General features: G+C 43.8%; 1 protein-coding gene across 3 annotated transcripts in view; it reads right to left on the bottom strand.

Moving 5' to 3' along the window:
• NSMF (NMDA receptor synaptonuclear signaling and neuronal migration factor) overlaps nucleotides 1-26270 on the bottom strand; it is a 62469-nt gene that overhangs the window by 12560 nt on the left and 23639 nt on the right. For 2 of the 3 annotated variants that reach the window (XM_077284557.1, XM_077284556.1), the window contains exons 5-11: nucleotides 8624-8676; nucleotides 7624-7713; nucleotides 7391-7515; nucleotides 7053-7136; nucleotides 6847-6880; nucleotides 5928-5998; nucleotides 3507-3586 (exon numbers count right to left, since the gene is read on the bottom strand). In XM_077284557.1, coding sequence (XP_077140672.1) covers nucleotides 3507-3586; nucleotides 5928-5998; nucleotides 6847-6880; nucleotides 7053-7136; nucleotides 7391-7515; nucleotides 7624-7713; nucleotides 8624-8676 — 537 coding nt within the window. Of the gene's footprint in view, nucleotides 1-3506; nucleotides 3587-5927; nucleotides 5999-6846; nucleotides 6881-7052; nucleotides 7137-7390; nucleotides 7516-7623; nucleotides 7714-8623; nucleotides 8677-11660; nucleotides 11730-13420; nucleotides 13427-26270 lie in introns of all 3 variants that reach the window. The other variant, XM_077284558.1, reaches the window with a different exon arrangement.

Genomic DNA, 26270 nt, shown 5'->3' with positions numbered 1-26270 from the left:
CCCAAAACTTAATAACTGGTTGGGCCACCTTTAAACAGTAACAGCTGCAATCAAGCGTTTGCGATAACTGGCAATGAGTCTTTTACAACGCTCTGGAGGAATTTTGGCCCACTCATCTTTACAGAATTGTTATAATTCAGCCACATTGGAGAGTTTCCGAACATGAATGGCCTTTTCAAAGTCATGCCACAGCATTTCAATCGGAGAAACGTCAGGACTTTGACTAGGCTACTCCAAAGTCTTAATTAAGTTTTTCTTAAGCAATTCAGAGGTGGACTTGCTGGTGTGTTTTGGATCATTGTCCTGCTGCATAACCCAAGTGCGCTTCAGCTTGAGGTCACAATCAGATGGCCAGACATTCTCCTTCTGGATTTTTTGGTAGACAGCAGAATTTGTTTCCATTTACCCCAAAATGTCTACCACCATATTTTACTGTTGGTATGATGTTCCTTTTCTGAAATGCTGTGTTACTTCTACAACAGATGTAATGGGATATACATCTTCCAAAAAGTTAAACTTTTGTCTCGTGAGTCCACGGCGTATTCTCCCGAAAGTCTTGGGGATCATCAAGATGTTTTCTGGCAAAAAAGTCTTTATGTTCTTATTGCTCAGCAGTGGTTTTCGTTTTGATACTCTGAGACATGCAGGAAATTTTTCCCAGTCTCTTTCTTATGATGGACTCATGAACACTGACCTTAACTGAGGCAAGTGAGGCCTGCAGTTCTTTGCATGTTGTTGTGGGGTCTTTTGTGACCTCTTGGATGACTCATTGCTGCGCTCATGGGGTAATTTTGGTTGGCAGGTCACTCCTGCGAATTTTTACTACCACTGTTCCATGTTTTGCCATTTGTGGATAATGGCTCTCACTGTGGTTTGCTGGAGTCCAAAAGCTTTAGGAAAGGTTTTATAACATTTTCCAAACTGACAGATCTCAATTACTTTGTTTCTCATTTATGCCAGAATTTCTTTAGATTGCTGCATGATGTCTAGCTTTGGAGGATCTTTTGGTCTACTTCACTTTGCTAAGCAGGTCCTATTTAAGTGATTTCTTGATTGAGAACAAGTGTGGCAGTAATCAGGCTTGCGTGTGGCTAGGGAATTTGAACCCAGGTTTCCTAAGATGTGACAAACCACAGTTAATTTATGTCTTAAGTGGGGGGGGGGGGGGGTCACTTTTTCACACAGGGCCCTGTAGGTTTTGATTTCTTTTTCCCTTAATAATAAAAACCTTCATTTAAAAACTGAATTTTGTGATTACTTGTGTTATCTTTGTCTAATAGAAAAAAAAAAAAAGAAAGAAGCCAGCACTGCTTAGGGTTAGAACGCAATACAAATGGTGCATATGCACCTACTGATCGGCCTTCACCTACGCTTGTCCTTCCTGGCACCAAGGGGGTGACTCTGAAAATGCTCCAGGTACAGTTTGCATGTCATAGTTAGTAATGGTGTCTGTCTTTTTATACTCTTTATACATCTAGGAGGCCGTATGGCACGATTTTAATATAATACGTAGAGTAGGACTGCCCCATTATGAGATTGCCATGAAGTTGCGGGGTAGCTCAAAGAATTGATCAATTATTTGCTAAATGTCTCATATTTGAACTACAGTTAGAATTCAGTAGGTGCATATGCACCATTTGTATTGCGTTCTAACCCTAAGCAGTGCTGGCTTCTCCTTTTTTTTATCTTTGTCTAATGTTTACATTTATTTGGGGATCTGAAACATTTAAGTGTGACAAACATGCAAAAGAATAGGAAATCAGGAAGAGGGCAAACACTTCTTCACACAACTGTAATTATATATGTACAGCTGGTATAATAAATAGATAAATATCACGGCCCCTTTTAACTAGCCACGCCTCCTGACGAAGCCAAGGCGGTGAAACGCGCATCGAGGCGCTCTGTTCCCCGCTTGCACGCCGGTACTCCGTCGCTGAGATGTCACAAGGTAATTAATATTCAGCATTTACTAAGTTTACCTCCTCTTGATGCCCCATTCGGCCTACCTTGCATTATATGGTGCAGTCCTGCAACCAAATACGTTGGGGGTGCAGTGTCGGCACCTGATAGTTCGCCCCTCTAATTTTCTATCCTTTTTTAAGGTGTTATATTTACCATCTGTGGGCACTATTGTTTATCGTTTATCATTTGGCATCTATGCTTCAGGAGCTGGCTGTGCAGCGGCGTTGTTCATGTTTTTGTGCAGTCTTCCAGCGCATCCCTCCCAGCGTGGTTACATCTGATGCGCTGTGCGTTTTTTAGCTGTCTTTTGCTCCACTACTTTTGCCGTGTGTATATTTGAATTATATTTAGTATATTTAATAAAACTTATATTTATATTCACCCTCGTCTTGGATCTTATGTATATGGTTATAATTAAAGTCTCATTGCTCAGTTAATATACAGTATCCAGTGCCGCACTTAGAGGTTGTCTGGCTTTTTTTCGGTTTATACAGCTGGTATAACATGGGCATCTACTATATTTAATGAAATATGTACAACTGGTACAACCTGAGTAACTTTTACACATAATTGTTTGTACAGCAGGCATAAGTTATACATCTTCTAGTATAGAGTTTTTGGACCATGCCGGTATAACCTGGGCATCTCTTGTACATGCTTATCTATAAATCATATTTGCAGGTCTGTATATTATTTATGGTTTTGTCACATCTGCGTCAGTCTTCTTTGATGCATCATATAGTGCCATCTATTCCATCAAAATGTTTGGCTGCTCGGCACAATCCGGTAGATCTCATTAGATAACAGCCACGTCCGTTGGGGTGATGTCCATAGTGTGATGGATCTGGCACTGTATGGTGTTGTTTTTTGCTTAACATTACACTTGATATTATGGAATATTATTATGGCCACTATGTAGCTTATTTCTGTAAAAAATCCTTCTTCTTTACTGTCTGCTTTCATGGTCTGTACAATACAAGAGATCAATTATGGATACATTCCCTGTGCAGGGAGGATCTGTGAAGGATCAATTATTTATGACTTTATTTCACAAATACGCCACAAAGAATGTCTTAATAATGCTGGGCTCCTCTTTATTATACATTGGTATTACATAAATATTCCTATTCTACAGAGATTTACTTCCTAAAATCAGAAATTGCCAGTAAATGGAAGGATCCGAGATATTCAGCTCCAAAATGGGGATTTTCTAGACCATGGATTGTTGCATCTGCCTTTCTACACAGACATAAAGGCATTCACCAGGTACTTCAAGGTGATGTCCAGTATAATTACGGCGGCTGCGGAACACGCTAACATCTGATAAGTGGGGGTGCCATGTGCCGGACCCCCACAGATCTGACATTAACCTATCTGAAAGCCATCAAGATTTTAATACTGGATAACCAATTTAATGTTCTGGAGTTTGAGAAAGATGACTGCTGCTGGCCATGTAGGAGCAGTGCTAGTGGCCAGATCATATATTATGGAGGATTACCATTTATTACTGTATTGCTTATATGCCTTTGTGTTGTGTAACTTACATAATAAGATCTTCCTCCTTCTCCACTTTGGCAAAAGTAGCAACCTTATTCTTCAACAGATAGAGGTAGCCGGGTCCTCCCTAGAGAGAAAACAGAAGGGATGAGATGGGAAGTCATGATATGTCATAGCCATGGGAAACTGTCAGGGCTTGCATTGAGGGCCTCCAATAAGCTCCTCTAACCTGGCAGGGCATCTATGTACTGGAATAAGCAGTAAAAGTCTTTGCCCTGGCTATGACTCTTTCTTAAACGCAATTTCAACTAAAGTTTACACTATATTATTGTACAGGTCAGAGCTGCATTCGTACATATGCAGCTCCAGATCCCTTAAAGCGAACCTGTCAGCAGTAAGCTACAGTGTCAGGTCGGCACCGATATACAGATTCAAATGATACCTTGATTCATTAAATCCATCTTGTGGTTGTTTTTTAATTTCTATGTGCAGTTTTCAGTTGAGATTCTCGTGCTTCGTGGCGGCCTGTGGGCAAGCATTTATGTGGTGCTCTGGCCTCATATTAATCCTTATGGTATTAAATGACAGGTCATTGAAGCTTCAGTGACCTGCCTCCCATTTTAAATACTGCGCTTGCGCAGTTCATATTATGGTTTAAAAAAAAAATTCACTACAGCAAAATGGTGCCTGTTTCGGCGCATGCGCAGTAGCATCTATCGCTGGCCGATAGATTCTACTGTGCACGTGACGCCATTTTGCTGGAGGAAAAAAAAATTGTCTGCAACAAAATCTATCTACTATAGCTGCACCACACAAAGTGTGTTTTTTTCATTATGTCCATTTTTCTTCATCTGTAGATATTTTGTACAGTTGAATTTTATTCAAAGAATTTAATAAAAGTTATATTTTAAGAGTACAAAATATATTTTTTCTGTGACATACTCAGGAGATATTGCACAACAAATTGTATGGTGCAATTTATTGTGTTACCCTTGTGAAATGCAAAATTTAGGGCTAAAAACATTTGTGGGGAAAATGTTATTTATTTATTTTTTATTTTCACAGCTCAAGGTTATAAACTTTTGTGAAGCACCTGAGGGTTGATGGTGCTCACAACACAGATAAGTTCCCTGAGGGGTATAGTTTCCAAAATGGTGTCACTTGTGGTGGGTTTCCACTCTTTAGGCACATCAGGGGGCTCTCCAAAAACAGCATGGCGTCTAATTATGTCAGCAAATTTTGCATTCAAAAAGTCAAATGGCGCTCCTTCACTTCCATGCCCTGCTGTGCGCACAAACAGTAGTTTTCCCCCAAATATGGGGTATCGGAATACTCAGGAGACATTGCATGGTGCCATTTTTCCTGTTACTCTTGTGAAAATGCAAAAGTTGGGGTCGCTTTTTTCCTGTTACCCTTGCAATATTTAAAAAAAAATGGGTTCTAAATTTTAATTTTTGCAGCAAAAAGTTAAATGTTCATTTTTTCCTTCCACATTACAAAAATTCATGTGAAGCACTTGAAAGGTTAATAAATGTTTTGAGTACCATGAGGGGTTCAGTTTTTAGAATAGTGTCACTTTTGGGATATTTTCTGTTATATAGGCCCCTCACAGTTGCATTAAAGGTGATGTGGTCCCTAAAAAAACGGTTTTGTAAATTTTGTTGGAAAAATGAGAATTTGCTGGTCATCTTTTAACCCTTAACTTCTTATCCCAAAAAAATTATGTTTCAAAAACAGTGCTGATGTACTGCAGACATGTGGGAAATGTTATTTATTAACTATTTTGTGTTATAGAACTCCCTGATTTACGCACATAAAAAACAGAAGTTTGAAAATTGCAAACATTGCGCTAAATTTCCATTTTTTCACAAATAAACGCAATTCGTATAGAACATTTTTTACCACTATCATGAAGTATAGTATTTTACGGAAAAACAGTCTGAGAATCAGTATGATCCTTTGAAGCGTTCCAGAGTTATTACCTCATATAGTGACAGTGGTCAGAATTAGCCTGGTCATTAACGTGCAAACAGCCTACGGGGGTAAAGGGGTTAAAGACCATAATAGAAATTGTGCAAGAGCATTATGTAAAATATGAGGTAGGTCAGGGAAGGTTCAGTGACCTGTCATAAGCCTATACAGATGAATATGTAAGCAGAGCACCACATAAAGACCCCACACAGGCCGCCCCGCAGCACAAGAATCTCATTAACTGAAAACTACAAACACAGATTAAACAACAACCACAAGACGGATTTCATCAACCCAGATATCATTTTAATCAGTGTACTGGTGCCAACCTGACACTGTCTGTAGTTTACTTAGCAAAACCTAATGACAAGTTTAAGTAATTACTATAATTCCTGCAGCCACAAGTAGGGGGCGATCACCATGTGTGACCTTACAGCTCACCCCATAGAGGACAGGTAATATGCCAGTGCCACACCTTCACCCTGATTGTCACTCACCTGGCAGAATATCAGCATTTCCCAGATCTTGCAGCCCTTCCTATATACATTCAACTTCTTCTCAATTTCCTCTGCATTAAAATAAAAGAAATATTGTATATATAAATGCTAAAAGATACATTGTATAAGGAAATCTGCAGATTGTTACATTGTTATCTATCAGCACTCAGAGATAGCGGACCCGATTGTAACAATGATACGAGTGCTGGAAATAGATGGCTGCCTCTTTAATGACAGCGAGTAAATGAAATGTCACATTTACTTAACATCAAATTACAGCTAAATGATAACAACAAGGAGCTGCGGATATGAAACTCAACGTTCTCAGCCCCACAAATAGTCACTTTTATTGGAATGGTAAAATGGTAAATACACAAGGTGAAACTATGGAAAGATTCTGTTAGCTCTGGAAACCTTACATGACCCATCTATTAGCGGATTTAGAGGCCATGGAGGTCCTAGGAGGGAAGAATTTCCTTAATTTTTAGAAGACCCAACTGCATATTTTTAGTAGTGGCTGCACCAAGTTAGAAGGGTATCACCAAGTTAAAGGATAGGGAATAACTTGATGATCACTGGGGTCCCCACTAATCACGAAAACTGAGGCTTTCCAGGGCCCTGTTTGAATGGAGTAATATCCAAGTGTCATTAATCATTGTCCAAGGGACACTGCTCAGCTACGACCACGGCACTCCAGAGCCTTGTTCTTAGGTTTGTTGAGGGTCCCAGAGGTGGAACCCCCACTGATCAGTAAGTTATCACCAATCTTTGGTAACTTGCTCATATGATACATCCCCTTTAAGAATAGGCTAATCAATCATTTTCTAGTCCATTTATTATAGAGGATCCTTTATATTTGCTGTATGAAGCTATCCCATTCATCCCCACGCATCATTCATGCAATCATAATAAAACTTACCTAAAATGTCATCAAATGTAGCATGTTCATGATCCTGAGGAGCGGAGGAGAATAAGGAAAGGATTAGTTTTCTAAAATGCACCCTGTGTATGCTGGGAGATGTAGTACACAGCTCTATATATCGGCACCATGCAGTGTATACATAATGTGTATCATATACAGTAGCATTATATAAACAGTGTGACAGGCGTCTAAGTAGCTCTTACATAGAGAATGGGGATGATGGACGAGTCATCTCTCCGGATTATGGTCGGGATGTATTCTGCTTTAGGAACTTTGGATGATATTAGCTGCAGACGGAAAAAGATCTGATCACTGGATTGGAAATACATGATTTCTCTGTTGGATACTTGATGCATCTACGTAAAATGCACCCAACTCCTATCCCAGATATGCAAATAACTGATCATGGCCTCATCTCTTCTGATCTGTAGGATTTCTGTCCATTCTGGCAGTTCCCAATACTGAATATATGTATATATTAGGCCATAGTATTACTAGGGATAGCTGCAGCAGATGCAATAGCAACAGCTCAAATTCTCACCATGATCTTGGGTGGAATAAAATCGTCTCCTTCGCAGGACAGGACTTCCATTTCTCTTTCTGACTCCCAGTTTAGGTCCTCACATTCTTCGTCCAGATCGGTGCAGGAGCTCTGCAAATCATGGCCTGAGTGGGTACAAAATGATGTGGGTCAGGTGCTATACTCAGGGAAACAATCGTATCTGTGCCCTCGGGTTTCATATCAATCGCCCCATCCATTTGTCTGAAACTCACTTTCTCTGGAGTCATGAATGGACTCTGCTTTCACTGGGGTGGGGTCGCTCCAGGACCGGCTGAAGCTTCTTTCTCTGCGATCGGCGAAAGCTGAAAATCAAACACATCCATCTCACATATGTTACTGCTTGTTGCTACCTCTAATGGATGTCACTGTATGGGCAAACAGTGGCCTCCATTGTCCAGAGGCTTTTATTATATAAACATATCTGGGATACTTTTTGTTTTAATACTTTTTCTTTCTGGATACCTTCCATGCAGCAAAAAAAAAGGTATATTGGCCCAGCCGAGGCCAAAAGACGATTGTTTGGACTTTCTTGGGTAGTTTGCAAGCTACGAGTATATTTTGTCATTGGCACTAAGAGTGTTCCTGATGCACATTACTGGCGGATGCTGCTAAATTAGGCTACTTTCACACTTGCGTCGTTTGGCGTCCGTCGCAAAGCGTCGTTTTGGGAAAAAACGAATCCTGCAAATGTGACCCCAGGATGCGTTTTTTGCCCATAGACTTGCATTGCCGACGGATCGCGACGTATGGCCATACGTCGCGTCCGTCGTGCACTGGATGCGTCGTGTTTTGGCGGACCGTCGTCACGAAAAAACGTTCAAGGGAACGTTTTTCCGTACGTCGGGTCCGCCATTTCTTACCGCGCATGCGTGGCCGGAACTCCACCCCCTCCTCCCCGAGACTTTAGAATGGGCAGCGGATGCGTTGAAAAACTGCATCTGCTGCCCACGTTGTGCCGAATTTTCACAACGTCCGTCTGTACGTCACGCCGACGCTTAGCGACAGCCCCGTACCGACGGAAGTGTGACAGTAGCCTAAGGGGTGAGCTGGAAATATAGCAAACGTCACATTTGAGTTGCCTACGTTTCCAGAGAATGGCTTGCGTTAGTCTATGCTGAGGCACGCGCAGGAATTTCTAAATGAAAATCCATAAATAGACCTAAAAGACCCATCTGAGGGCAATTTCACTCAACATTCAGGATAGATTCTTACTTTGAGCTTTCATCCTCCGGCTTCCCACCATCCGTAAGTGTTTGCGGAAATTTCTGTGGGAAAAGAACAGAGCAAAACCTAAGCAAGAAATAAAATGAGTCTATACTGCGGATGAAATTTGTTTATTAAGCTGCTCCTCGCTGCGGGGGCACGATTAAAGGCTGGAATAAAGCTGCAAAGCTTCAAAAGCCCAAAGATCACAAAAATGTTTTGTCCTAGAGCTTTGCAAACGCAAAGAGGAAGCGACAGCACCCATTAATATCTATAGCTAGTAGGTAAGGACATTGGTCCGATGTAAAGAAGCACTTCGGGCTTTTAATGGATGAAGCTTAACTAAGACCTTTTAAAGAGCTTCAAAGAACATCAATTCCTCATTTCCCACACCCAGTGATCCTTCACGGGTCATAACTCTGTATTTTTTTGGCTTGGAGTTATACATTAAACCTAAAGTTCATGATGAGTGTCTGAATTTTCCAAATAGTCCCGTATTGAATTTTGGTCTGGTTGTGTCCAATGCAGGTCAGTTGTACAATCCAACCATGTGTATGTAGATAGAGAACCCCTAAGTGCGAGGGAGTTCACAGAAGAGTACATATGTGTTATGCCAGGTGAGGGTATTAGATTCCTGACCGGTCATTTATTAAAGGGTAAATCCACCTAATACACAAAAACTAACATTCAGTTTGGAGTGCTGACCTCACACTAAGCACAGCAGAAGCCACATTGAGCAAAGTAGGAGTCACAAGAGATCCACCACTGATATGACTAGTAGGGGTATAGTCTTCTCCTCCAGCTCACATAAAGCACAGTATGAGTCACGTGGATCCCTGACTGCTATGACTAATAAGGGCAGGGGCGGCGGACATATCATTGGTGCAACCTGTGCAGACGCACAGGGGTCCAAGAGGTAAGGGGGCTCATTTCTACCTCCAAAGCATGTGCAAGTTTACTGTTATGACTCTGGATGGGCTGGTTCTGGCTCCTTCCTGGTCAGGTCTGGGTTAAATTAGTCTGCCTCTCTTTGGTTCTGGGGCAGCTATTTAATGCTGGTAGTTCCCGAGTTCTGAGTCGGTTATACTTCCGTCTACTCGATTTGAGATAGCTGACCCAGGTTATTCGTCTGTAATCGTTGAGCCTCTGTGCCTTGCTGTGTATGACCCGGTTTGCCCCCTCACTACTGCCCCTGTTTTCTGCTTTGTACTTCATTATCCTGGCTTTCTGACCCCTTGGCTTGTCTCTGACTAATCTGCTGTTTTGCCCCTTGGTACCTTGCTCCCGACCCTCGGCTTGTCATTTGACTACGTGTCTGTCTTAGTACTCTGTGTCCTGCGTTTTTTGTAGACCCTCCGTTCTCGCGCGGTAGCTCCACCCCCATCATCATCATCATCATCATCATCATCATCATCATCATCCCTGCAGTGATCACGTGACCTGCCTAGTTCAGGTCCTGTGTGCACTGCGTACCTCATTCCTCCCTCTCCCTGCGCTCCCGCTAGCACCCCCTTAGGCTGCCTCTCTATGACACCAGGCAGCATCATTACATTTACACTGTTAGGCGCTCTTGGGCTGCAGAAGGCCCATATATTGTTTTTGCATAGGGGCCCTTTTCTGACCGTGTCTGCCAGTAAGGGTATATTCTCACTTTTCACCCCACACTTGCACGGTAGGAGTCACTAATGGTCAGCTGTAGCTATAACTAGTGGGGGTATATTATCCCTTTTCGGATCGCAATGAGTTCTGTAGGGGTCTCCACTAGAGATCTTCCACTATGGCTAGTGGGGGGGGGGGGGGGTATATTCTCCCTTTCAGAGTTTTCTTTGGCTGGTACATCAATATCCAGCCATTTGGTGGCTGAACTGATTTTTACAATGGAAAACTTAGAGTAAATTCTTTACAGAAAAAAAAATACTTCACCCCCATTAACGCCTTTATAGTGTGGAGGATACCAGCATGTTGGATTATCAAATAGGGTCAGTCCAACCCCCAAATTCAATTCCTTTTTAAATGGAGCATTTACCAGAAGAAGCCATTATAGTCCCCCTCCCCTCTGCTGTGACAATTAGGAGTTTATTTGCCCTCTGAGGGTATTTGGCTGCCATATCTATTATGTCCAGCCATCTAGTAACTGTGGGAGGCTCTGAATGAGTTACACTTAACAAGGTGGAAAGCTGGATATAAAATACTCCATCATCTCCTGATCCAGCCTGTTTTGCCAGTGCCTCCATATATTATCCTTATTAGCCATCTGCTTTGAGAAGAGAACTTTTCAATGCAATTTTTGGTGGTCATCTCTTAGACGTTTCACTGTGTGGGACTATAAGTCCCAGGTTGGAGTGACACACCACTGTCATGTCGCTAACACACAAAGCTTAGTATGTTGTTCTGTAAGAAAACACAAAGTAACATTTTACATCTGTCTACAGGAAGCAGCAACATGATGCCTTGTCATGGAGGATGTGGAATTAGGCAGCTGCCATGTTGACGGCTCTCCTACACTGACACATGGCAGCACTGTGATTAGGGCTCCGCACCGTGGGTGTCCTAAATGGATGCATATACATGTTATTCTCAGAGAAACGGCAGGAAGATTTTCCACTTGATCACTCGCTTTGAAAACACTGAGAGGAATGACAGGAAGATGAACCGACTCTGCAAATTTGCATCTACGGGGGAAACTGTTATAAAGTTAGTAATGGAAATTAAAAGGGGGACAGGTAACCGATTGAATTTTTCTTTCATGTGAGATAAAATAAAAATGATGATTTTTTTTCAGTATTTTTGTAGGTATAATGCACATTCCAATTGTTAATAAGCTGTTTTGGAAGGAAGATGCTCATGTCATATTACTATTCCACCAGCAGGGGGCACTATTGCATTTGGAGTAATCTAGGGTACCAAGCTTGCAAGAATAAGGAACAAACTAAGATGTCAAGTACATAATTAATATCCATATTCTTCTTTCATTTGATAAACCAGGGGAAATATTTTATGCACAGACCTGGAAGGTATAGGCATGCACAATAGGAGCTGACCCTACCTCTGTATAAGAGCCGCAGAGTCATTTTCTCGCTTCCGTCTTTTCCTCTCGGCATAGCCCCGGAAGGCCCTGAGAAACCGGTTTATATCAATAACTAAACCCATCAACAGATGGAAAAATCAAAACAGTAGCACACACCATGTCTGGGTGAGGTAACAAACCACAAAAAACAGACAGGACAGAGGCAAAAGCAATGCTTCTGACCACACACAGGCAGAGGCGGGATGGAGACAACATAGACCTGGGATCACAGCCAGACCAAAATCCAAGGGGACCATATTTATACATAACTATTAGAGTAAAATCCTTCTGATCTGTAATAGATCACCCAAATATCTGTAAAACTTCTTATAACAAACGGGTTTCAAAACTCAGGCCTTGAAAATAATCCTATAATGACAGTGGGTTTGTGTGCATTGGTGTCTTGCATTATGCAGCTATGTTTCTTGAATGAATATGTATATATTGATCAATTAAAATATAAAGAGCTATTTCCTATGTTTAAGGGGGCACATGGCAGGGTTCTTTATGGAAATGTGATTCACAAGTATGGCACTACATTTTACATTTTTATACTGGTGCACAATAACTAAAATCATATTGCTCCTATGTACAATAATAAAACTAATATAATTCTACCACCTATGTACAAGAATATAACTAAAATATTGCCCTCTATATACAAAAATATAGCTACTAAAATACTGCTCCCTGTGTACAAGAATATAACTAGTATAATACTGTCCTCTATACACAAGAATATAGCTACTATAATACTGCCCCTATGTACAAGAATATAACTACTATAATACTGCCCCTATGTACAAGAATATAGCTACTATAATACTGCCCCTATGTACAAGAATATAACTACTATAATACTGCCCATATGTATAAGAATATAACTACTATAATACTGCCGATATGTACAAGAATATAACTACTATAATACTGCCCATATGTATAAGAATATAACTACTATAATACTGCCGATATGTACAAGAATATAACTACTATAATACTGCACCCTATGTACAAGAATATAACTACTATAATACTGCCCCTATGTACAAGAATATAGCTACTATAATACTGCTCCTAGGTACAAGAATATAACTACTATAATACTGCCCCTATGTACAAGAATATAACTACTATAATACTGCCCCCTATGTACAAGAATATAACTACTATAATACTGCCCCTATGTACAAGAATATAACTACTATAATATCGCGCCTATGTACAAGAATACAACTACTATAATACTGCTCCTATGTACAGGAATAAAACTACTAGAATACTGCTACCCGTTATGTACAAGAATATAACTACTATAATACAGCTACCCCTTATGTACAAGAATATAACTATATAATACTCCTCCTCCCCATGTACAAGAATAGAACTGCTATAATATTGACTCCATGTACAGTAACATACTATAGCACTGTATAAACAGACTGCATTACGAAAGTTTTTTTTTTAAATGAATCTGAGATGTGTATGCTGTGGGTGACACTAAGATTTTGTATGTACTTGTCTGTATTGATAAATCCTCTCGAGTTTTGTTGTCACTATTTTTCTAATGTTACAGCCAAGTCCATCAATGTGGCACAAGAGTCAATACAAACACGGCATGCAATTCCACGATAAACCAAAGGTGCATGCATGGAGCGGCTACATGGATGGATGCAATATTCTATCTATCACTCTGTTTACAAGACACACAATGTGCAGTGCATTCAGAGGATACTTACGAGATACTGATCACAGCAACCAGATAGGGGGAAGAAAAAAAGTCAAATTTAGTTATAATTATCAGCAATAATATATGTGTGAATGAAGTCCTGGGAAAGAGAGGGTGAGGGCAAAGAGAGGGAGAGCGCTATCTAAGCGTAGTAGATGAGTCAATCTTATTTGGTGAGAAAAGTACAACTTGAATGTTGCTCACCTGGTGTGGTTGTGTAAAGAGGCACAACAATGGGAAAAGTGTGCAAACAAGGGTGATCCTGCCACCGGTATGCTGCCTGTTTGTAATAATGTGGAGATGATTTTCCTTTCCCAGAAATTTTTTTTTCTCAACGTGATATTGTGAATAAAGTAGTATCAGGGCACTTCCTTCAGAGGATCCTTAACCCAATTTGGAATAAGAGGGTTATATAGCCAAAGAACTCCTTATGCAACATTTTATAAAAGACTGTAAAAACATTAAAACATTTTTTGTAAACACAACGCGTTTCGGCCATGTAAGCCTTCGTCAGGTCTATGATAAAATGATTTTGTTGTAAGCTACTTATACCCCATTTAATTGCTAATGGGTGTGGTTGTACTAACTGGGGAACCAATCGCCATCAAACTCTTTAGCTGTTAAAGTATGTATATTAAAACTTCATCCCCAAGATTATTATATAACATCACCCCTCCTTCACCAATATAAAAAAAAAAAACGCACCTGTACATATGCCTGATTAAACACCTCACTTCTCTTGGTGCAAGCGGACAGGCAGTGAACTGGAAGAGCTGCAGGCACTAAATATAATAAAAAAACATTTTTTTCTTTTTCTTTTTCCTTTCTTCTTTCAAAAAAAAAAGTCAAAAACAAGACAAACAGGGACTCTATTGATTGATCTATACGATTCAGTCCATCAGGATGCAGACTGCCAAGTCTGTATATCCAATATGACTGTTTGGCATTAAGATCTGTTTTTCTGTTTCTCGTTGATGCAGGTATTTGTTCTATTGGCGTGACTTTTATACATTCAAAGTTTGTGTCATGTATAAGAGTGATGAGCTTAGATAAACTTTGTTTCAAAAACCCTATTTTCACATTATGTCTATGACCATTCATACGATTTCGTAGTGCGGTCGACATATAAAAGTCCACACACACACACACACACCACCACATACAGAACAAAATTAGAACCACAGGTTAATTCTTGGGTAAAATTGTATGTGGTATTGCTGTTTTTTATATTTACATTTTTCTTACCATGATCTATAATTTTACAACAGTCACAAAGATTTTTTCCATATTTAAAAATTCATTTTTCCTCATTTTTTGGACAGATGGCACATTTATTGGGGTTGTTTTTTTTGGGAGGTATAGATAACTAGGTGCTATATAATTTTTAATCGTTCTACCGCTTCTAAATACAATATTAGGTCTTTTTGGGATCAGATCTTTGAGTATTGGGTCTTTCCTCAGTAAGTACCAATATTTTTCAAGAATACAGCGGATACATTGGTGGCCTCTATTATAGGTGTGTGGACTTTTATATGTTAACCACTCGGACCGCTCCTGGTACATTAACCCCCGAAACACTGCAATCAAACATTATCGCAGCGTTATGGCGGCATAGGGAAGCATCCCCTCCCCGCCCCTCCCTGCACGCTTCCCTGAGACCCTCGGAACAATGCGATGTGATCGCTTTGTTCCGAGCGTCTCCTCCGTCCTCCTCACTGCATATGTATATATATTGTTCCAATAAATACATTTCTTTATGTAAATTAAAAAAAAAAAACAATAAAAGTACACATATTTAGTATCGCCGCGTCCGTAACGACCCGACCTATAAAAGTGTCCCACTAGTTAACCCCTTCAGTAAACACCATTAAAAAAAAAAAAAAGGCAAAAAATGCTTTATCATCATACCGCCGAACAAAAAGTGGAATAACACACTATCAAAAAGACGGATATAAATAAACATGCTGAAAGCGCCATCTTGTCCCGCAAAAAAACGATCCGCCATACAGCTCCATCAGGAAAAAAAATAAAAAGGTTATAGCACTCTGAATAAAGTGATGCAAAAATAATTATATTTTCTATAAAATAGTTTTAAAAGCGCAAAAACATAAAAAAAGTTATATAAATGAGGTATCGCTGTAATCGTACTGACCTAAAGAATAAAATTGCTTTATCAATTTTACCAAACGCGAAACTGTATAAACGCCCCCCCCCAAAGAAATTCACGAATTGCTGATTTTTGTTCATTCTGCCTATCAAAAATCGGAATAAAAAGTGATAAAAAAATGTCATATGCCCGAAAATTGTACCAATAAAAATGTCAACTCGTCCCGCAAAAAACAAGACCTCACATGACTCTGTGGACCAAAATAACAGGATTTTTGATTGCTTAATGTAAAATCTGTTTCTTGGAGTCTCCATTGGGGGACACAGGAACCATGGGGTGTATGCTGCTGCCACTAGGAAGCTGACACTATGCAAATAAAAAAAGTTAGCTCCTCCTCTGCAGTGTACACCCCACCGACTGGCATTATACTCTTCAGTTAGTGAGAAAGCAGTAGGAGATAATGAACAAGGTTGAAAAACCATAACCACAACTTGAGAACTGTAAACGTGAGAACAGTCATATAACATAAAACAACAGAAACATTGGGAGGGAGCTGTGTCCCCCAATGGAGGCTCCAAGAAACAGATTTTACGGTAAGCAACCAAAAATCCTGTTTTCTTTATCGCCTCTCTGGGGGACACAGGAACCATGGGACATCCCAAAGCAGTCCCTAGGGCGGGAAAAACAGACTTCCATCAGGTCAGAGGACTCACCACTGCCACCTGCAAAATCCTTCTGCCTATACTGGCGTCCGCCGAAGCGTAGGTATGGACCTTGTAAAATTTGGCGAACGTGTGGATGGAAGACCAAGTTGCCGCTTTGCAAAGCTGTAGGGCGGAAGCCCTGTGGCACACCACCCAGGAGGCGCCAACTGCCTGGGTAGAGTGAGCCTTAATCCCAGGAGGGGGCACTCTGTTCTTGACCCGGTAAGCCTCCAAAATTGCCATTCTGATCCAGCGAGCAATAGTCGCCTTAGAAGCCGGTTGGCCTCTGCGCGTGCCATCAGGAATGCCGAAAAAGGAATCCGTCTTTCGGAAAGTGGAGGTTCTATCCAGGTAGATCCTCACCGCCCTGACGAGGTCCAGCTTGTTCAACGATCGCTCCAGAGGATGAGTCGGAGCTGGACAAAAGGAAGGTAGAATGATGTCCTCGTTGAGGTGGAAGGTAGAAACCACCTTAGGAAGAAAGGAAGGTGGAGGCCGGAAGACCACCTTGTCCTGGTGAATGACCAAAAACGGAGGTCGGAAAGACAGAGCCGCCAACTCGGAAACGCGGCGAATAGACGTGATGGCCACAAGAAAAGTCACCTTCCAAGATAGAACTGATAGAGGAATCTCCCTAAGGGGCTCAAAGGGAGAAACCCTCAGAACGTCCAGTACCAGGTTTAAATCCCATGCATCCACAGGGGCCCTGTACGGTGAGACAGCGTGGGCTACTCCTTGAAGGAAGGTCTTAACCTGTGGCCGAGAAGCTAAAGTCTTCTGAAAGAGGATGGAAAGCGCAGAAACCTGGCCCTTCAGGGAGCTAAGAGCCAGGCCCGAATCCAGTCCTGCCTGAAGGAAGGCCAAAAGAGAAGGCAGGGAAAAGGTCATAGATGGAACGCGGTTGGACTCGCACCAACGGAAGTAAGCCTTCCAGGTACGGTAGTAGATCCTGGAAGACGAAGGCTTCTGAGCCTGAATCATGGTGTGAATCACCCGGTTCGAAAGGCCGGACGCTCTTAGAACCGCGGTCTCAACAGCCACGCCGTTAAACTGAGCGACCGAGAATTCGGGTGGCAGATCGGACCCTGAGACAGCAGATCGGGCCTGTCTGGAAGGCGCCAGGGAGCGTCCGCGAGAAGGTTGACGAGCTCTGCGAACCAAGCTCTCCTGGGCCAATCCAGGGCAATCAGGATGACCGGCACCCATTCCGCTTTGATCTTCAACAGTTTGGGAAGAAGTGGAAGGGGTGGGAACAGGTAGGGCAGCACAAACTGTGACCAAGGGATGGCCAGAGCGTCGACGCCCGCTGCGAGAGGATCGCGAGACCTGGAGGCGAACTGCGGAACCTTCCTGTTGATTCGAGACGCCGTGAGATCCACGTCCGGAGTCCCCCATCGAAGACAAATCTGATGGAAGACCTCTGGATGCAAGGACCATTCCCCTGCCGCGAGGCCCTCGCGGCTGAGGAAGTCGGCGGCCCAGTTGTCCACGCCGGGGATATGCACCGCGGATATCACCGGAACTGTTGCCTCAGCCCAAAGGAGGATCTTTGATACCTCGGCAAGGGCCAAGGAGCTCCGGGTCCCCCCCTGATGGTTGACATATGCCACGGCCGTGGCATTGTCCGTCTGGATCCGGACTGGCAGGCCCCTGAGAATTCTTTCCCAGTGGCGAAGGGACAGAAAGATGGCCTGAATTTCGAGGACATTGATTGGCAGAGATGACTCCTGCGGCGACCAATGGCCCTGGACCGTCAGGTGGCGAAAAACCGCACCCCAGCCGAGCAGGCTGGCGTCCGTCGTCACCACTTGCCAGTGAACTGGAAGGAAGGACCTGCCCTGGGAGACGAGAGGTGACGCCACCAGTTGAGAGCCCGTTTGACCCGAGAAGAGAGTCGGATCGGCCAATCCAGGGAGAAGACAGACCTGTCCCATTGAGACAGAATGGCTTGCTGAAGGGGTCGCAAATGAAATTGGGAGAAGGGAATCGCTTCCAATGTTGCTACCATCCTCCCCAGAACCCTCGTGGCCGATCGGAGGGAGGGAGGCCGAGGACCCTGGAGCAAGCGTATGTCCCGACAAAGAGTGGGTTCTTGTCCTTGGGAAGGAAGACTCTGGTCTGACGAGTGTCGAAGAGCATGCCCAGAAAGATGATGCGCTGAGAAGGAATAAGGCAGGACTTCTTCCGGTTGACCAGCCACCCGAAACGGACTAAGGTGTCGAGAACAATGGACAGGCTTTCGTGAGCCTGAGAAAAGGACGGAGCCTTGATGAGGATGTCGTCGAGGTATGGAAATAGGACCAGGCCTCTGACTCTCAAGATGGCCATCAGTGCCGCCATGATCTTCGTGAACACCCTTGGAGCGGTTGTGAGGCCGAACGGCAGGGCGACGAACTGAAAATGTTCCCGGAGCACTGCAAAGCGCAGGAAACGGTGATGTCCGGGAAATATCGGGACATGGAGGTAGGCATCCTGGATGTCTATTGAGCACAGAAATTCCTGGGCCTCCATGGAAGCAATTACTGAACGAAGGGATTCCATCCCGAAGTGTCTCAGACGAACTCTCCTGTTCAGCAACTTGAGGTCCAGAATGGGGCGAACCTTGCCGTCTTTTTTCGGTACCACAAAAAGGTTCGAGTAGAAACCCGTGAACCATTCTTTTTCTGGGACGGGAACGATGATCCCGGCTTTGAGGAGAGAAGCGATGGCTGCGAAGAAGCCCGGAACTAGAGCGGGATCTCTTGAAGGACGGGATTCGAAGAAACGATCTCGGGGTCGAGAAACGAACTCTATCTTGTATCCCGAGGATACAACTTCCCTGACCCATGCATCCTCTACTGCAGAAATCCAGGCGTCCCTGAAAAAGAGAAGACGGCCGCCCAACCTGGGAGTTGGGCTGGAGTCTTGCCGAGAGTCATGCAGAGGTGGATCTTCCAGTCCTGGGCCTGGAGGATCTACCCTGGGAGTAGCGAGGACGCCAGGACGGAGTGGGCCTAAAGGACACCGCCTTCTTCTCTTGACATGCCTGTGGCCTCTGTTGCTGCTGGGAAAGGGAGCTTGACGCAGCGAAGCGGCGAAAAGACCGAAAGGATTGAAACTGCCGTCTAGGAGGGCGACGAGGCTTAGCCTGGGGGAGAAGAGAACTTGTACCCCCGGTGGTATCCTTAATGATTTGGTCCAGCTGGGAACCAAATAGACGAGAGCCCTGGAAGGGCAGACTGGTAAGGGATTTTTTGGAAGATAAGTCCGCCTGCCAGGCCTTGAGCCAAATGGTCCGGCGGATGGCAACAGCATTGCTGGAAGCCTGAGCCGCACAAGACGCGGCATCCAGGGAGGCGGAGACCAGGTATTCACCAGCGTGGGAAATCTGTTTGGCAAGCTCCGCTAGTTGCACGGGAGGCGCCCCGTCCAGGATACCTCGACGGAGATCTTTGGCCCATTTGGAAATGGATTTAGAAACCCAAGTAGAAGCAAAAGCTGGGCATAGAACCACTGCAGCCGCTTCAAAGGCTGACTTCGCGAAGGATTCTACAACTCTATCGTTAGAGTCCTTCAGAGATGCTCCACCGGACAGTGGAAGCACCGTGTTAGTGGACAGCCTGGAAACAGGGGGATCCACCGAGGGAGAGACCGTCCAATTGGCGGTAACTTCTGGAGAAAAAGGATATAACACACCCAGGCGTTTTCCCCTCTGAAAACGTCTGGTCGGGTTCTCGCTCTCTCTGGACAAGATTTCCTCGAATTCAGGATGAGGAGCAAAAAACTTGGAAGGTGGTTTGGCCCGTCTAAACGAAACCGCCTGATCTGCGGGTTCCGTAGAGGGATCCTTGATGCCACAGGTTTGGTTTATTGCCCCAATGAGATTCTGGACCATATCCCCTCATGGTGGCGATTTGGTTAGAATCCAGCTCTGAAATATCCTCCGAGGGCGCATCAGAGACTGCCTCGCCTGACTCAGGGGAGGAGGAAGGGGGGGACACCGACCGCAGGGGAGGGCCGTGTGGTGAGATGGAGCAAGAAGAGGACTCAGACCGACGTTCCTGTCTGGACCTTTTGTGGCTTATCAAGGAGGGCTCGGGCGGCGGTTCCTTCGACCCGCTGGCAACTGCAGGGGTCTGCAGGGGTAACCGATCCAGTACGGACACCAAGGTTTGAGACACCCATGTTAAATCGGCCACCGATTGAGACAGAGAGGAGGCCCAGCCTGGGATGGGGGTATCACTCTCGGGCGGGTCGGCCGGGGGATCCTGGGCGGTGGGAACAATCGGGTTGCTGCAGGACTGACATAGCGGAGAGGACTGACCTGAGGGAAGTTTGCTGTTACAGGACGAACATGCAAAGTACTTGACTAAGACAGAAGATGAAGAAGTAGGGGGACGAGAGCGGCCCCCTTTAGAGTTAGACATTTTGAGAGGTCCCTGAAGAAATGCCAGCGGGTTAGGGGACAGTGGGGCAGAGGGGGGTGTCCGTCTGCAGTGCAGCTACTCACGGACCCGGTCCTGGAAGATGTCCCGCTTGTCGGTGGATAACTCCTGCCCTGAGGTGCTGTATCATGCGGAAGAGATGCGGTGCGAAGGTGCGGGGAGCGCTGCGTGAGCTCCTCTGCTGAGAAGCGGTGAGCACACCAGACGAGTGTCCCTGGAGGAAGGGGGCGGAGCCAGACAGAGGAAGAGCGGCGCAGCAGCTGACAGACCGTCGCCAGAGCGCGGCCTAAGGTTAGTTGCCAAAAGTAGGCCCCGGAGAAACCGGGGCCTAAATTAGGGACCGCCGACCGCCGGAGAGTGCCGCGGCGCCGGCGCGGCAGTCTGTAAGGGAGCGCGGCCGCAGGCTAGAGCATCGCTAATAGTAGGCCCCGGAGGAAGCCGGGGACTAAATTAGGAAAAATGGCGACCGCCAGAGAGGAGCGCGGCGGTGAAGAGAGAGCACGGCTGTTAGAAAAAGAGCCGCATCGTATAGAGGACTCTGCGGTACAGAGAAGTGCTGCAAAAAGCAGCGATGAGCCCTGCCCACTCCTGAGACCCCTCCAGGCATGGGGAGCAACGCCGACCAGGTCAAAGATAGCCTGGAACACTGCCGAGAAAAAAAAAAAAAAAAAAGGAGGGGACCTGGGAATACTCCCCTAAAGACATCCCACGTCGTCCATTACTAACCTCAAAACTTGGGGAAGGTATCAGATGTCCCTGCGATGCTGATGGACGTCCTCGTCTCCTCCGACCGACAGGCTCTGGTGGGCGAGTGGGTGGGGGACGGAGCCAGGACCGGACTTCTGAGCACGCTTGTGTGCTAGGATCTTGGTCCTGGAGAGGGATCTATGAGGATACGGGGTGGCAGTACACGCCGTACTCATAGTCCACATTGTGGGAGTACAGGTGTGACTGTTCACCCTGTATCCCTTCCGGAAAAACCTGAAAGAAAACGACGCACATTGAGGTAGATAAGGGTCTAATGAAAGACTCGTGTCCACCTCCTACTGACACTAAGCTAAACTGAAGAGTATAATGCCAGTCGGTGGGGTGTACACTGCAGAGGAGGAGCTAACTTTTTTTATTTGCATAGTGTCAGCCTCCTAGTGGCAGCAGCATACACCCCATGGTTCCTGTGTCCCCAATGAGAGGCGATAAAGAAATGGAAAAATTATAGCTCTCAGAATGTGGTAACGTAAAAAATATTTTTGGCAATAAAAAGCATCTTTTAGTGTGTGACAGCTGCCAAACATAAAAACACACTATAAAAACCCGCTATAAATAGTAAATCAAGCCCCCTTTATCACCGCCTTAGTTAGGGAAAAATAATAAAATAAAAAAATTTATTTCCCTTTTCCCATTAGGGTTGCGGCTATAGTTAGGGTCGGGGCTAAAGTTAAGGTACCGTTACACTAAACGATTTACCAACGATCACGACCAGCGATACGACCTGGCCGTGATCGTTGGTAAGTCGTTGTGTGGTCGCTGGAGAGCTGTCACACAGACAGCTCTCCAGCGACCAACGATGCCGAAGTCCCCGGGTAACCAGGGTAAACATCGGGTTACTAGGCGCGGCGGTTACTAAATGTAAAAAAAAAACAAAAAAAAAAAACAACAAAACACTACATACTTACATTCCGGTGTCTGTCACATCCCTCGCCGTCAGCTTCTCGCACTGACTGTGTCAGTGCCGGCTGTAAAGCACAGCACAGCGGTGACGTCACCGCTGTGCTCTGCTTTTACTTTACGGCAGGCGCTCACAGTCAGTGCGGGAAGCTGAAGGCGAGGGACGTGACAGACATCAGAAGGTGAGTATGTAGTGTTTTTTTTTTTTTACATTTACAATGGTAACCAGGGTAAACATCGGGTTACTAAGCGCGGCCCTGCGCTTAGTAACCCGATGTTTATCCTGGTTACAAGCGAACACATCGCTGGATCGGTGTCACACACACTGATCCAGCGATGACAGCGGGTGATCCAGCGACGAAATAAAGTTCTGGACTTCTAGCTCCGACCAACGATATCACAGCGGGATCCTGATCGCTGCTGCGTGTCAAACACAACGAGATCGCTATCCAGGACGCTGCAACGTCACAGATCGCTGTCGTTCTAGTTGGAAAGTTGCTCATTGTGACGGTACCTTTAGGGTCGGGGCTAAGTTTACGGTTGGGTTAGGGGTGTGTCAGGGTTAGGGGTATGGTTAGGATTAGGGGTGTGTTGGGGTTAGGGGTGTGTTGGGGTTAGGGGTGTGGTTAGGGTTGGGATTAGGGTTAGGGGTGTGTTGGGGTTAGGGTTGGAGTTTGAATTGGGAGGTTTCCACTGTTTAGGCACACCAGGGGCTCTGCAAATGCAACATGACGTCCGATCTCAATCCATACAATTCTGCATTGAAAAAGTAAAACGTGCTCCTTCCCTTCCGAGCTCTGCCGTGCGCCCAAACAGTGGTTCCCCCGACATATGGGGTATCAGCGTACTTAGGAGAAATTGGACCCCAAAAGTTGTTGTCCAATTTGTCCTGTTACCCTTGGGAAAATACAAAACTGGGGGCTAAAAAATCATTTTTGTGGGGAAAAAAAGGATTTTTTATTTTCACGGCTCTGCGTTATAAACTGTAGTGAAACACTTGGGGGCTCAAAGTTCTCAACACATCTAGATGGGGGGTCTAGTTTCCAATATGGGGTCACTTGTGGGGGTTTCTACTGTTTGGGTACATCAGGGGCTCTACAAACGCAACGTTAAGCCCGCAGACCATTCCATCAAAGTCTGCATTCCAAAATGCCACTTCTTCCCTTCCGAGCTCTGCCATGCGCCCTAACAGTAGTTTTTTCCCCACATATGGGGTATCAGCGTACTCAGGACAAATTGGCAAACAACTTTTGGGGTACAATTTCTCCAGATACCCTTGGGAAAATACAAAATTGGGGGCTAAAAGATCATTTTTGTGGAAAAAAATGATTTTTTAATTTTCACGGCTCTACGTTATAAACTTCTGTGAAGCACTTGGGGGTTCAAAGTGCTCACCACATATCTAGATAAGTTCCTTAGGGGGTCTACTTTCCAAAATGGTGTCACTTGTGGGGGGTTTCAATGTTTAGGCACATTAGAGGCTCTCCAAACGAGACATGGCGTCCAATCTCAATTCCAGCCAATTTTGCATTGAAAAGTCAAACGGCGCTCCTTCCCTTCCGAGCTCTGCCATGCGCCCAAACAGTGGTTTACCCCCACATATGGGGTATCGGCATACTCAGGACAAATTGTACAACAACTTTTGGGGTCCAATTTCTCCTGTTACCCTTGGTAAAATAAAACAAATTGGATCTGAATTAATTTTTTTGTGAAAAAAAGTAAAATGTTCATTTTTTTTAAACATTCCAAAAATTCCTGTGAAACACCTGAAGGGTTAATAAACTTCTTGAATGTGGCTTTGAGCACCTTGAGGGGTGCAGTTTTTAGAATGGTGTCACACTTGGGTATTTTCTATCATATAGACCCCTCAAAGTGACTTCAAATGTGATGTGGTCCCTAAAAAAAATGGTGTTGTAAAAATGAGAAAATTGCTGGTCAACATTTAACCCTTATAGCTCCTTAAAAAAAAAAATTGTTTCCAAAATTGTGCTGATGTAAAGGAGACATGTGGGAAATGTTACTTATTAAGTATTTTGTGTGACATATCTCTGTGATTTAAGGGCATGAAAATTCAAAGTTGGAAAATTGCTAAATTTTCTAAATTTTCGTCAAATTTCTGTTTTTTTTTCACAAATAAACTCAAGTAATGTAAAGGAAATTTTACCACTAACATGAAGTACAATATGTCACGAGAAAACAGTGGAACGTTTGCATGGATCACTGTGATTTTGACAGAGTTATAACCTCATAAAGGGACAGTGGTCAGAACTGTAAAAATTGGCCCGGTCATTAACGTGCAAACCACCCTTGGGGGTAAAGGGGTTAAACAAAGTTTATCTAAGCACATCACTCTTATACATAAAAACTTTGAGGGTATGTTTCCACGTTCAGTATTTGCTGCGGATAGGACGCTGCGTACAGCCACAGCGTCCAATCCTCAGTGTCCAGATGTTACAGCATAGTAGATGGGATTTTATGAAATCCCATCTCCACTATGCGTACAAAAACGCAGGTAGCAAACCTGCGTTTACCCACATGCGGGGTGTCTTTATAGACCGCAACATGTCTATTTATCTTGCGGAGACGCGGAATCTCCGCACGTACAAAAGCCGGCAGCGCTCTGGACGCTATAGCCTTCATGTATAAAAGTCACCCCAATAGAACAAATATCTGCATCAACGAGAAACAGAAAAACAGCTCTTAATGCCAAAGAGTCCTGTTGGATATACAGACTTGGTAGTCTGCATCCTGATGGACTGAATGAGATCTCTGATCTCTGATCTCGTATAGATCAATCAATAGAGTCCCTGTTTGCCTTGGTTTTGCTTTTTTATTTTTTAAAGAAGAAAGAAAGAAAAAATATTTTTTATATTTTTCTTATTATATTTATTGCCTGCAGCTCTTCCAGTTCACCTCCTGACCACTTGCACCAAGAGAAGTGAGGTGTTTAATCAGGCATATGTACAGGTGCGTTGTTTTTGTTTTTTTTTGTGAACATGTACATTGACATTTGATTCCCTAAAATTGACATACTGTTTTAACCCTGGAATAGGTGAAGGAGGGGTGATGTTATATAATGTGTGTGCACAACATTCTACAATATACGTACTTTAGCTGCTAAAGAATTTGATAGATAGCGATTGGTTCCTCAGCTAGTACAACCACACCATTAGCAATGAAAATGGGGTATAAATGGCTTACAACAAAAATAATTTTATTATATACCTGATGAAGGCCTACATGGCCGAAACGCGTTGTTTATTTTTATAACAAAAAATGTTTTAATGTTTTTATTGTCTTTTATAAAATTTTGCATTTTACTTAGCCAATAAAATATCATCTGATTCAACATCAGAGATACTTAGATCTTTGGCTATATAACCCTCTTATTCCAAATTGGGTTAAGGATCCTCTGAAGGAAGCGCCCTGATACTTCTTTATTCAGCAATAATACATGTATGACTATGGAGTGATTTAAGTGTATGATAAAACCTGGCAGACAGTGCCCCATCCTAATACCATAATGATGACCTAGTATATAATACTATATATAGTGCAGTAACCTATGGGATGCTTAGATTTCCATCGTTATTAGATAGTTTTCCATAAGTTGATCATATACCTGCATTACTTTTTTGTTTTGGAGAAATTAGTAAAACTTTTTTTCCCCAGAGGTTTCATCGGTAGAAGCAATTTTCCACTTTGCTTTTCGCTGTGTGCAGCCGATGAGCGGTTTATTGGTATAATGAGAGAAAATCTCCAGTTTGCTGACAGTCCTAAGAGATTCTATTTTGTGAAAGCTGCAAAAGTAGAAAGCCTCAGGATATTAATCTTTGTCAGGTAGCGCTGGTGGAAGGTGCAGCCAGAGATGCTGACGAGGGCAGGTTTATCTACAGTACCAGGTTAGTCTCATTCTGTCAGCATCCATAGATCATCACATGAATTAAATCTCTGTGTCAG

Source organism: Ranitomeya variabilis, chromosome 2 (genome assembly GCF_051348905.1).
Source record: "Ranitomeya variabilis isolate aRanVar5 chromosome 2, aRanVar5.hap1, whole genome shotgun sequence".
Taxonomy (NCBI): Eukaryota; Metazoa; Chordata; class Amphibia; order Anura; family Dendrobatidae; genus Ranitomeya; species Ranitomeya variabilis.
The sequence above is the reverse complement of the archived record's forward strand: the minus strand, read 5'-3'. Positions and strand labels throughout refer to the sequence as shown.